We start from the raw sequence: 13,603 nt of genomic DNA on the forward strand, positions 1-13,603 counted from the left end.
TTCCACATTGGTCTATTAGATAGATCTCATTTTTAAAAACTCCTATTATTTATTCCATAGTATAAGTTGTATTTTAGTTATTCACCTAATTATAAAATGCTTTATAATTTCCATTTTGATTTCCTGTTTAAACTGAGTTTTGAGAACTTCCCCCCATTGTCTTTCTTTTTTCTTTCCTTCTTTTCTTTTTTTTTTTTTTTTTGAGACAGGGTCTCACTGTTGTCCAGGCTGGCATGCAGTGGCATGATCATAGTTCACTGTAGCCCTGACTTCATGGGCTCAAGCAGTCCTCCTACCTCAGCCTTCCAAGTGGCTAAGACTTATAGGTGCACACCACTATGCCCAGCTAATTTTTTATTTTTGTAAAGATAAGGTCTCACCTATGTTACCCAGGGTGGTCTCGAACTCCTAGGCTCAAGTGATCCTCCCACCTAAGCCTCCCAAAGTGTTGGGGATTACAGGCATCAGCCACCATTCCTGGACCCCATTATCTTTCTATAGTTTACTAGGTCTCCCCACCACCTTTAAAACTGTCAGTGCTCCTTCAAGGCCTGTAGAGGCAACATAAGCTCAGATAGGTCTAGGGAGGAACCAGACTTGTGAAAAACAGCTGGGTGACAGACCAAAAGGTGTAGTGGGCATTGGCAGCCGCTGGAAGTGCACACGCTGCCTAAAGATATTCAAATGCACAAGGCCGGGCGCGGTGGCTCAAGCCTGTAATCCCAGCACTTTGGGAGGCCGAGACGGGCGGATCACAAGATCAGGAGATTGAGACCATCCTGGCTAACACAGTGAAACCCCATCTCTACTAAAAAAAAATACAAAAAACTAGCCGGGCGAGGTGGTGGGCACCTGTAGTCCCAGCTTCTCGGGAGGCTGAGGCAGGAGAATGGCGTGAACCCGGGAGGTGGAGCTTGCAGTGAGCTGAGATCCGGCCACTGCACTCCAGCGTGGGTGACAGAGCGAGACTCCATCTCAAAAAAAAAAAAAAAGATATTCAAATGCACAATATAAACAAACGAAAGACCACTCCTGGCCAAACAGCATCTTTGTCAACAGGTTTCAATTTTTCAACCATTAATGTACCAGTCAGAGCGCTTTACAGCTTACTTACTAACCACCTCCTCCTACTGCTCCCAGGACACTTGATCTGCTTTTATTTTTCTCTGCCTTTGCGCCTGCTGGAAAGTCTTTCCTTCTTTTTTCTGCCAGAAGTATGCAGCTTGTCCTTTAAGACCCAGTTTGTATACTACTACCTCTTCTTGAAAATGTTCTGGTTTCCCAAAGCAGATATCTTGTCTAATCTAACATAGCCTATTCAAATCTTTATTATTATCCTGATTACTTCGCACTGAAATAATTTCTGTACCTCTCTGTTGGGCTCGTCTAGGGTGTGAGTCCCTACTGTCAATTTGCTGCCTTATTTACCTTGATATTCTTGGCCCTGGCAAATGCTTCACTTATAAGAGGCATTCTATTTGTGTTAAGAGAGTGAATAAACGAATAATGTTGTTAATTATAGTAAGAATGGCCTTGAGAACAGCCAGAATCCAAACTGATGATTACATGACAAACATGAAGCCCCATATCACTTAGATTACTACCATCTGATTTTGTCAAACTTAGGATAATTTATTTTTAAAGAACTTATTTAAATGTCACTAAAATGAATATAAATCACATGTAGACCACAAAGAGAAATGAAAGCAAGAATTTTAACACTAACTTTTCTTAACTAATAAAATACTTTACATGTAATCCTTGGGTTCTAACCGAAGCATGTGTTGTACCATTTGCTACTTTTACTCTAATAGTAGAAATTTAATCTGACTTTTTAAAAAATTTCTTAGCTGATCATGGTTTGTTTTAATCAGGCTTTTAAAAAATTATCTTGGCGGGGCGTGGTGGCTCACCCCTGTAATCTCAGCACTTTGGGAGGCCAAGGCAGGTGGATCATGAGGTTGGGAGTTCAGGACCATCCTGGGCAAGATGGTGAAACCCCATCTCTACTAAAAATACAAAAATTAGCTGGTGTGGTGGCGGGCACCTGTAATCCCAGCTACTCAGGAGGCTGAGGCAGGAGAATCGCTTGAACCCGGGAGGCAGAGGTTGCAGTGAGCCGAGATCACACCACTGCACTCCAGCCTAGGCAACAGAGAGTCCGTCTCAAAAAGAAAAACAAACAAACAAAAAAAACCTCAAACTGTTTTAGTCCTCCCCTACTAAGATTATCAGCCTCCCTTGGTCATCTCTGACTCAATCCAATCACTACCTTTATTTTTGCTAGTTTATATCCCTTCTTTGTGTCCTGTGCCCTGGCTACTACCATTAAGAGTATGTGTTCTATGTACTTAGATTTAAAATGGTTCTTCTTCTTTTTCTTTCTTCTTTTTTTTTTTTTTTTTTTTGAGACAGGGTCTCACTCTGTTGCTCAGGCTGGAGTACAGGCTCATGATCATAGCTCGCTCCCGCCTTGAACTCCTGGGCCCAAGCTGTCCTCCCATCTCAGCCTCCTGAGTAGTGTGGACTACACTATGTAGTAGGTGTACCCCACTATGCCTGGTTAATTTTTTTTTTTTTTTTTTTTTGTAGAGACAGGATCTTGCTATGTTGCCAGGTCTGGTTTTGAACTCTTGAACTGCTGGACTCAAGTGATCCTCCCGCCTCAACCTCCCACAGTGCTGGGATTACAGATGTGGGCCACCGCGTCCCACATGAAATGATTCTTTACCTTGTATGTTCAACTCTTTCATTTTTGTAGCTAGGAAGCCAAGTACAGTCCTGGGCCAGAAACAAGCTTCACTCTTGGGGGAATATGTTTACATATATCCATAGTCCACGTTTATATATATCTACATTCCATATTGCTCTCAAAACAAATTCATATTATCAGATTGGAGCTGTCGTTTGATCCCGGAATGTGTAGTACAGGGTTTTTTCAGATTTAACACTTTATTCCATATCCTTTCCCCAAGTAAGGTAAGAGATAATTGCCCTTAAATTAGGTAAAATGTAACTCCCAAATATTTTAACTTTTTCCTAATGTTTTTAGGTATGTGATGATAGTATTGGATTCTTGAATATTAACTTTTAAAATATTCAAATTCTTATCTGCAAAGAATAAAAATCATTACAGCTTTAGCCCAGTGGCTTATTTTAGTGTTGTTCTTGTTTTTGTGTGTTGGTATAACATAGAATATTATGATTCCTATGTTGATTTTTAAAGCGGTTGGCAGATTAGAACTATTCATCATGGCACCTAGCCATTAGTTACCATGGAGCCTCAACCTCTGGTTTTCTGAGGACACCTGGTAGAGTACTGTGTCACTCAGGGTCAGATCCAATCTGGGTATTGAACATTCCAGGCTGCTTTTCATGGTTTGCAAGGTCTTGTCTGTCCTCCAGCCATTGTGTCCTCCTGAGATCAGTTCATCTTTGTGATGGCAGCACTTCTTTTCTCTGGTTCAAAATCGAAGTCATTTTTCAATTCTCCCGTACTTCTATGTTCAGCTAGTCATCAACTTTGCGATAGGGCTCTTGGATTCTCATAAGCACAAGTCACTTCCTTCTTCATTTTACTACCCCTAACTCTGGGTCATGTAAGAACACTCCCTACTACTCCCCCACCATATACACACACACAAAACCTTTTAATGATAGTTGCATGCACACACCCACACCTCCCATTGACAGCTGGATGAAGCGCCAATCTTTTATCCAAGTGTTCAAGGTCTTCCACATCTACTCCTAGCCTTTTTAGCCTTATTTGCTACTGCTTCCTCCATAGTATGTTAAATAGTTCCTGGCCATCCCAGAACTTAACTGGGGCTTTTGTTGTCCTCAGCCTCTATCAGTTCCTCTGCACCTCTGAAGTGATCTTATGCCTCTGAATACCCACCATACTTTTTTTTACCCTGTTTCTATTTATCCTGTGACATACTGTTGCCCAAATAGTGCTTTATAATCAACCAAAGTGCTTTAGAATCTGTTCCTTTATTTAATTTTCACAACCAGTCCATGAGGTAAGAAAGATGTGTCATATCACAAAAAAGAAAACTAAGATTTGAGGAGGGAAAAGTAAGTTATCTAGGTTTTGCAAGAGAGTGGAACTGAGACACTAATCCAGGCCTCCTGGAACATGAGCTCCAAGCTTTGTACATTATGCTGCCTTTCTTGGTGCCGGAGTCTGCACTTAAAGTAAGTTTGAATACATCTCTCTCTTTTCAGTTGCCTGTAAGTTACCTGAAGGCAGGGACTATGTCTTATTCCCCTATAACATGTATGTATGAATGAGCCTATTTATATATTAAATATACTGCAGTTCAGTGTTCTGTCCTTTTTCTTTGTAAAAATCGTTCTCCTCTCTGAGCCTTGCATCTTTTTATTAAGTAGAAATGAAGCTTACTTTTCTCATTGTTAATTTCTTTGTTGGAGTATTATAGATAATAGAACTAGAACTTTATAACGAATTTAACTTTTGGGATAACTTTTCAGCAATGCACTTCAGTTCACAAGGATTTGTTACCTGTGAAGAGATTAAACCAGTAGCCAGGCTACTGAGCTATGGTTCCATACTTTCCAAGTCTAAATTTCCTGAATTTTCATATCATTATAATTTTTATGTTGGTTACTTGAGAACACGTATACAAACGAAAAGCTATTGTGAATTCAGTAATATTTTTCTTCAAATTTTTTTCACTGTGGTAAAATCAACATAAAATTTTATTAACAATTTTTAATAGATTTGAATTTTATTAATTACATCATCTACATGTATTTGAAAAATGATAGTACATACATCTGCAAGACCTCTGACATTCATTCTAGGAAATGCTTGGTGCCCCTAATACTTACAGATTCTCCTGGTAACTCCGCAGTTGCCAGTTGGGAGTCACGTCTATGGGGATTCTAATATTGTCCTACATCACTTAGTGTTGCCTTAAGAAGTTTCATGTGAGCTTTTTTTTTTTTTTTTTTTTTTTGAAACAGAATTTTGCTCTTGTTGCCTAGGCTGGAGTGCAATGGCACAATCTCGGCTCACCGCAACCTCCGCCTCCTGGGTTCAAGTGATTCATCTGCCTCAGCCTCCTGAGTACCTGGGATTATAGGCATGCGCCACCACGCCCAGCTAATTTTGTATTTTTAGTGGAGATGGGGTTTCTCCATGTTGGTCAGGCTGGTCTCGAACTCCTGACCTCAGGTTTGATCCGCCCGCCTCAGCCTCCCAAAGTGTTGGGCTTACAGGTGTGAGCCACTGCGCGCGGCCTCAGGTGAGAAATTTTATAGAGCCAAGTAGTTGGAGAAGCTTTGCTTCCCTGAGTAATTGCTGTGTGTTTTCCTTGTGGACAACAAGAACTATGCAACTGACTTTGTCTCCATTTTTATATTGGGCTTTGGGAAACTTAAAGCCAAATATGTCACACAGGCTGTGCCCAGTGGCTCACGCCTGTAATCCCAACACTTCGGGAGACCAAGGTGGGTGGATCAGTTGAAGCCAGGAGTTCGAGACCAGCCTGGCCAACATGGCAAAATCCCATCTGTACAAAAAATGCAAAAATTAGCTGGGCGTGGTGGTGCACACCTATAGTCCCAACCACTCGGGAGGCTGTGGCAGAAGAATCGCTTGAACCCAGAAGGCGGAGGTTGCAGTGATCCAAGATCGTGCCAGCCTGGCTGACACAGCAAGACTCTGTCTCAAAAAACAAAAAGTCATAGAATCACAGCAGCTATATAGATCCTTATTTCCTGCTAAGTTTTCCTTTTTTTTTAACTTTGATAGTGACTTCCTGTTGTAGTTTGCTTGGCTCTGATTTTAATTTATAATTTATTGTTTTGTTACACGTGTTTCCCAAAAGCCAACAAAAATCCTTAGTTGATGGAGTGGGATATAAATAAATACTCTGGCCCTTTTGTGACCAGCTATATATTAGGCACTGGACATATCTATTATAAATAGTGATAATTTATATACATATGTAGCTTTTTTTTGAGATAGAGTCCCACTCTGTTGCTCAGGCTGGAATGCAGTGGCATAATCTCGGTTCACTGCAACCTCCACCTCCCGTGTTCAAGCAGTTCTCTGCCTCCGCCTCCTGAGTAGCTGGGATTACAGGTGCCCGCCATCATGCCCAGCTAATTTTTGTATTTTTAGTAGAAACAGCATTTCACCATCTTGTCTAGGCTGGTCTTGAACTCCCGACTTTGTGATCCACCTGCCTCAGCCTCCCAAAGTTCTGGGATTACAGGCATGAGCCACCGTGCCTGGCCACATATGTAGTTTTTGATGCTGTGTTGACTCATCTTCAGAAGTCAGAATTTATATAGAAAGTCAAAGCTGGGGCCAGCCAGGGTAGCTCATACCTATAATCCCAGCACTTTGTGAGGCTGAGGCAGGAAGATTGCTTGGCTCCAGGAGTTCAAGACCAGCCTGGGCAACATAGTGAGACCCTGTCTCTGCAAATAATCAAAAATTAGCTGGACATGGTAGTGTGCGCCTATAGTCTCAGCTACCCAGGAGGCTGAGGAAGAACTGCTTGGGCCTAGGAAGTCAAGGCTGTAGTGAGCCATGATTGTGCCACACAGCACTCAGTTTGGGCAACAAAGTAAGACTCTGTCTCCAAAAAAAAAAAAAGAAGGTCAAATCTAAGCATAGTATTTATTAGAAAAATGTAGCTTCATTTAATGTAATCTGCTTTCAGAACTGTATAAATACAGTGTCTACTTAAGTATATCTCAAGAAGTGGAGTATCTGTTCAGGGAAGAAGAAAGCATTGTGACTACAGCAAGTCTCTGCTAGCCGATGTGAGATTATTGCTGACAGTTGCACTTAAGAATCCACATGCAGCTTTGTGTGGTGGCTCATACCTATAATCCCAGCACTTTGGGACGCCAAGGTAGGAGGATCACTTGAGCCCAGGAGTTCAAGACTGGCCTGGGTAACATAGTAAGACCCTATCTCTACTGAAATAATTAATTTTAATTTAATTTTAAATTTTAAAAAAGGCTGGGCACAGTGACTCACGCCTGTAATCCTAGACTTTGTGAGGCTGAGGTGGGCAGATCCCTTGTTCAGAAGTTCAAGACCAGCCTGGGCAACATGGTGAAACTGTGTCTCTACAAAAAATAAGCTGGGCATGGTGGCATATGCTAGTAGTTCCAGCTACTTGGGAGACTGAGGCAGGAGGATCATTTGAGCCCAGGATGCAGAGGTTGCAGTGAGCTGAGATCATGCCGTTTCACTGCAGCTTGGGCGACAGAGTGAGGCCCTGTCTCAATCAATCAATCAATAGAATCCACACACAGGAATGGGAGAACAATGTTTTTCAGCATTTTATCTTTTTGAATTTTTGCCATATATATACATCATCTATTGAAAAAATAATTAAAAGTTCACAATTTCAATAGAAGTATTAAAAATTTCTTCCCATTGGATTATGAGCTTTTTGAGACCAAGAAGTATGCCAGATTCCTTTCTGTACTCCTGAACCTAGTATAGTATGCCCTCAGCTAGTTTGTGTAAATATGAATTAGAAACTAAGAGTTGCCAATTTCAGTAGGGACATGACTAAAAATTACTGAGTGACTGTGAATAGTTCATGCCTCCTTAACTCTGTTCCTCCTTTTCAGAGTGGGGCTGAGACCAGCTTCCTGGCTCTGAAGATCAATTTTTATTGACATCCATTAAAAGATCTTAAACACAAGTTAGAATTATTCCTAGTCAGTTGTTCAGAACAGTGGGGTTTATGTTCATTTGTAAGTATAGTGTGAGATTTTTCCAAGTGTGACTTCCAAACTGCTTTTTATCTCTTTTTGCAGATCTTTGTAGAATTTGATGGCTGTAACTGGAAACAACACTCTTGGGTAAAAGTTCATGCTGAAGAAGTTATTGTGCTTCTGCTGGAAGGATCTCTTGTATGGGCACCCCGTGAGGACCCAGTCCTTCTCCAGGGCATTCGAGTCTCCATTGCACAATGGCCAGCCCTGGTGAGTGGCTTTTACTGGTTGGGAATGTATCTGAGCTTTACTCCTATAAATATAACTATGACATGTTACAGACAGAGTATGTATAAGAACTGTATACTTGGCCGGGCGCGGTGGCTCAAGCCTGTAATCCCAGCACTTTGGGAGGCCGAGGCGGGCGGATCACGAGGTCAGGAGATCGAGACCATCCTGGCTAACATGGTGAAACCCCGTCTCTACTAAAAATACAAAAAACTAGCCGGGCGTGGTGGCGGGCGCCTGTAGTCCCAGCTACTCGGAGGCTGAGGCAGGAGAATGGCCTGAACCTGGGAGGCGGAGCTTGCAGTGAGCCGAGATCGCGCCACTGCACTCCAGCCTGGGTGACACAGCGCGAGACTCCGTCTCAAAAAAAAAAAAAAAAAAAAGAACTGTATACTTTGTCCTTAACATACGTTTATTCTGAAGTTACTAATGCAAAAATTAGGAGCAGTCTTTTCTCCTTTGTCCTCCAAAACGTTTTATATTAGGTGATATTTGATATGAAAGAATTTTTTTGGCCGGACACGGTGGCTCATGCCTTGTAATCCCAGCACTTTGGGAGACTGAGGCACGAAGATCATTTAAGCTCAGGAGTTTGAGACCATCCTGGTAACATGCCAAAACCCCATCTCTACAAAAAATAAAAAAATTAGCTAGGTCTGGTGACACATGTCTGTAGCCCCAGCTACTTGTGGGGCTGAGGTAGGAGGATGGCTTGAGCCCAGGAGGTTGAGGCTACGGTGAGCCATGATTGTGCCACTGTATCCAGCCTGGGTGACAGAGTGAGACCCCTGTCTCAAAAACAAAAAAAAAACAATGAAAAGAATTTTTTCACCTTTAGTCTTTTCTCAGAGCAAGGTTTTGAAACATTATTTGTAACCTTTGAAGTTGTTTTTCAATTATGGAGTGAAATAAAATAGCATTATAAAATTTATTTTATTTTTTTGAGACGGGGTCTGGCTTTGTCACTCAGGCTGGAATGCAGTGGTGCAATCACAGCTCACTGCAACCTCTGACCCTCAGGGTTAAACCTCCTCCCACCTCAGCCTCCCAAGTAGCTGGGACTATAGACGCACAGCACTGCACCCAGCCTAATTTTGGTATTTTTTGTAGGGATGGTTGCTCATCATGTTGCCTAGGCTGGTCTTGAACTCCTGGGCTCAAGCAGTCCACCTGCTTCAGCCTCCCAAAGTGTTGGGATTATAGGCATGAGCCACTGTGCCTGGCTGTGTGTTATAAAATTTAATTGTGAGAGTATCCATTTGTTTCTGTCTGTCCTATTAGCAAAGTATGGGTATAAATGGTAACTTCTAAAAAATCCTAATTCTCATGTGGCTAACCAAATTAAATAAATAATATTCAAAACAATTTTTTTAACCTATTGATGATATATATCATCACTTACTAAACTGTCTTTTCATTTGCTTTTTTTGTTGTTGTTGTTTTGAGACGGAGTCTCACCCTGTCACCCAGGCTTGAGTGCAGTGGCACGATCTAGGCTCACTGCAACCTCCACCTCCCAGGTTCAAGCGATTCTCCTGCCTCAGCCTCCCGAGTGGCTGGGATTACAGGCATGCACCACCATGCCTAGCTAATTTTTGTATTTTTAGTAGAGACAGGGTTTTACCATGTTGTCCAGGCTGGTCTTGAACTCCTAACCTCAGGTGAGTCACTTCGCCCAGCCCTTTCATTTGTTTTTTGTTGTTGTTGTTGTTGTTAAGGAGTTTCATTCTTGTTGCCCAGGCTGGAGTGCAATGGCGCTGTCTCGGCTCACTGCAACCCCCGCCTCCTGGGTTCAAGCGATTCTCCTGCCTCAGCCTCCCAAGTAACTGGGATTACAGGGGCACACAACCACAATGGGCTAATTTTCTATTTTTAGTAGAGACGGAGTTTCACCATGTTGGTCAAGTTGGTCTCGAACTCCGGACCTCGGGTGATCAAGCCACTGAGCCCGGCCTCATTTGTTTTTAAGGCCACTTTCCAGTTGAACTTTTAGGAAAAGCTCTTGTATAAGTGCATATGGGGTCTCTTCATGACTTTTTTGTAGGCTATTTATTTATGAAATGCTAATATGAATTAACCATCCATATTTATGCCGTTAATTATTTTATAAATTTCACAAAGATTTCAAGAGTTCTAGCGATGATAGCAGTATAACTCTTTATTCTGGGAATTTACTGTAATTTAGCTCCCTTGAAACCTGACAAGATTGGCCCTGTTCCTAGGCAGAATTAGGAGAATTTCTGATTCCTCTTGTCCTTTTTAGCCAATAAGAGTATTGAGCTGACTTTCTGCATTAGTTAGCTTCCCATGACTATTTGAGGGGTAGATGCCAGGTTGGGAATGTTTCCAAGGACTTATGCTTTAGCTTATCTGTATTTACTGGGATGAAAGATATAATAATTATTTCTTTGAAGTTAGAGATTTGTTTGAATTGCTATTTTTTTTAATTCCCAAGTTCTAATCAATTTCTTGTCATTGTACTTCACAGACTTTTACTCCCCTTGTAGATAAACTGGGTTTGGGTTCTGTGGTTCCAGTGGAATATCTTCTGGATCGAGAGCTTCGGTTCCTGTCGGATGCCAATGGGCTGCATCTGTTTCAGGTATTTAACACTTGCTTCAGCCTTGAGCCTATTTTTTTCTCATTGCTAATTTCTTTGTTGGTATAAATATAGGTGTTTCCCCTTTTGCTAGGTGGGAACATATTAGCGTTTCTTATATTACTTCCTCCAGTAAATACGCTGTGCCTTTATTTATTTATTTACTTATTTTTTTGAGACAGAGAGTTTTGCTCTTGTTGCCCAGGCTGGAGTGCGATGGCGTGATCTTGGCTCGCTGAAACCTCTGCCTTCTGAATTCAAGCAATTCTCCTGCCTCAGCCTCCCAAGTAGCTGGGATTACAGGCATGTGCCACCAAACCCAGATAATTTTTGTATTATTAGTAAAGATAGAGTTTCACCATGTTGGTCAGGCTGGTCTCGAACTCCTGACTTCAGGTGATCCACCTGCCTTGGCCTTCCCAAAGTGCTGGGATTACAGGCGTGAGCCACCGTACCTGGTATTTTATAAATTTTATTTATTTATTTATTTATTTATTTTTTATTTATTTTTTTTGAGACGGAGTCTCGCTCTGTCGCCCAGGCTGGAGTGCAGTGGCCGGATCTCAGCTCACTGCAAGCTCCGCCTCCCAGGTCTACGCCATTCTCCTGCCTCAGCCTCCCGAGTAGCTGGGACTACAGGCGCCCGCCACCTCGCCCGGCTAGTTTTTTGTATTTTTTTTTTAGTAGAGACGGGGTTTCAACGTTAGCCAGGTTGGTCTCAATCTCCTGACCTCGTGATCCGCCCGTCTCGGCCTCCCAAAGTGCTGGGATTACAGGCATGAGCCACCGCGCCCGGCCTATTTATTTATATTTGAGACAGTCACCTAGGCTAGAGTGCAGTGGCTTGATCTCATCTTACTGCAACCTCCACCTCCCAGTTTCAAGTGATTCTTGTGCCTCATCCTCCCAACTAGCTTGGGATCAAAGGCACATGCTATTACACCTGGCTAATTTTTGTAGTCTTTGTAGAGACAGGGTTTTGCCATGTTGTCCAGGCTGATCTCAAACTCCTGGCCTCAAGTGATCCACCCACCTTGCCCTCCCAAAGTGCTGGGATTACAGGCGTGAGCCACTGTACCCAATCTCCCTGTGCATTTTAAAGGTTTTCTGCTCCCTTGAAAAGTACTTCTGGTGGCTGAGGCTTCTTTCTTCTTCTACACGGCTCTACCCTACCCTAAAACCACCCAAGACTTAAGACCACAATTCTGAGTCTCTTCAGAAGAGGTGGTTTCGGCCGGGTGCGGTGGCTCACACCTATAATCCCAGCACTTTGGGAGGCCCAGACAGGCGGATCACGAGGTCAGGAGATCGAGACCATATTGGCTAACACAGTGAAACCCCGTCTCTACTAAAAATACAAAAAAGTTAGCCAGGCATGGTGGTGGGCGCCTGTAGTCCCAGCTACTTGGGAGGCTGAGGCAGGAGAATGGCGTGAACCTGGGAGGCAGAGCTTGCAGGGAGCCAAGATAGTGCCACTGCACTCCAGCCTGGGCGACTGGGCAACTGGGTGACTGAGCAAGACTGTCTCAAAAAAAAAAAAAAAAAAAGAAGAGGTGGCTTCTCTGAGGTGGCTATTTCTGTAACTTGAGTCCAAGGGGGCCTATTCATTATTGACATCCAGGAGTTTGGACTGGTTCCAAGCAGCATGAAGTATCATAGTTACAAAGAAAAGGGACTAGTTAATAGTTAAAACAAACCAGTGTCTGAGTTATAGTTTCAGAATTTAGGAAAATACATTTATTTCTCACTTGTAAGGGTTGCTGTCTGCAGGAAGAAAATCAGGAGACTAAGAGTTTTACTGTCTTACTAAGACAGACAAGAGCAGTTATTTCCTAAACTGTCTTCCGTGAGATGTTAATGATGATTTCTTTGTTGATACGTCTTCCCTGCTCATTAGGCCTCATTCCCTCTCAGCAACCTTGCTTTATTCATATTTATAATCTTAGTGCTTTATGAGATAGCACTTAGTAAATTTTGGATAAATACTGAAATAAGAAAAAAGATGTACAAGGAATAAAATGTTTTGTGGTCAAATAAGTATGAGAAACACTGGCCTAAATAAGTTTCTTTCCTGTATCTTCTCAGAGGCTTTAATAGGCTATTGTATGTAGAAAGATATATAATATTTCCTAATCCTAATTGATCCTAGCATTCTTAATTTTTGCGAAACATTTCATGAGACTAGAGTTCTTCTCTTTTTTTGTTGTTCAAGAGACAGGGTCTTATTCTGCCATCTAGGCTGGAATGCAATGGCACAGCCATAGCTCACTGCAGCCTCAAACTCCTGGGTTCAAGCGATCCTCCTGCCTTGGCCTCCAAAAGTACTGAGATTACAGGCATGATCACCACACCTAGCCTGAGACTAAGGTTCTGTAGATACTGTTTGGCAAATGTTGATATGCAGCTCCTTAGGATATGATTTTTCTCAACTGATTAGATGTTTGCTATTCATGTTAACATTCAGTTGTTTTCTTCTTTTATCTTTACCAGATGGGAACAGATAGCCAAAACCAGCTTCTTTTGGAACATGCTGCACTGAGAGAAACAGTTAATGCTTTGATCAGTGACCAAAAGCTACAGGAGATATTCAGCCGAGGTAAGAACAGATAGTCTTCTGTCCCTGAACTCTGATTCAGGTGAATGATCACTGTTGAGTGATAGTATGGGATACCACGCAACCTTAAACATTTGTACTTATCTTCTTTTTGTGGGCAGAGTCAGATGCTACATGAAGGATAATTATTATTATTTATTAAAAAATAATAAAAATAAAGAGTATCTCCAGTTAGCTGGATCTCTAGAATAGAGATCTCATTCTCTCTCCATCACTCGTCTTATGGAGGTGTCTGTAACAGAGGTGAGACTCTGTATTATTCTGTCTAAGGTCCATCCATCCCCTTAAAGATGCTCTTAGAGCAAAAACAGGATCTCATTCAGACCAGCGTTTCCGGTTTATTCTGCATTTCATAATATACAGTTTTATTGTGAGTTGAGTTTTAGTTT

General features: G+C 42.1%; 1 protein-coding gene across 4 annotated transcripts in view; it reads left to right on the top strand.

Annotated features, from left to right (window-relative positions):
* KDM3B (lysine demethylase 3B) overlaps window positions 1–13,603 on the top strand; it is an 87,722-nt gene that overhangs the window by 12,785 nt on the left and 61,334 nt on the right. For 2 of the 4 annotated variants that reach the window (XM_003900160.4, XM_021939717.2), the window contains exons 2-4: window positions 7,816–7,983; window positions 10,490–10,603; window positions 13,091–13,196. In XM_003900160.4, the coding sequence (XP_003900209.1) occupies window positions 7,816–7,983; window positions 10,490–10,603; window positions 13,091–13,196 (388 nt within the window). Of the gene's footprint in view, window positions 1–2,626; window positions 4,198–5,225; window positions 5,271–7,815; window positions 7,984–10,489; window positions 10,604–13,090; window positions 13,197–13,603 lie in introns of those variants that run through there. The other 2 variants (XM_021939716.2, XM_009209190.3) reach the window with 2 other exon arrangements.

Source organism: Papio anubis, chromosome 5 (genome assembly GCF_008728515.1).
Source record: "Papio anubis isolate 15944 chromosome 5, Panubis1.0, whole genome shotgun sequence".
Classification (NCBI taxonomy): Eukaryota; Metazoa; Chordata; class Mammalia; order Primates; family Cercopithecidae; genus Papio; species Papio anubis.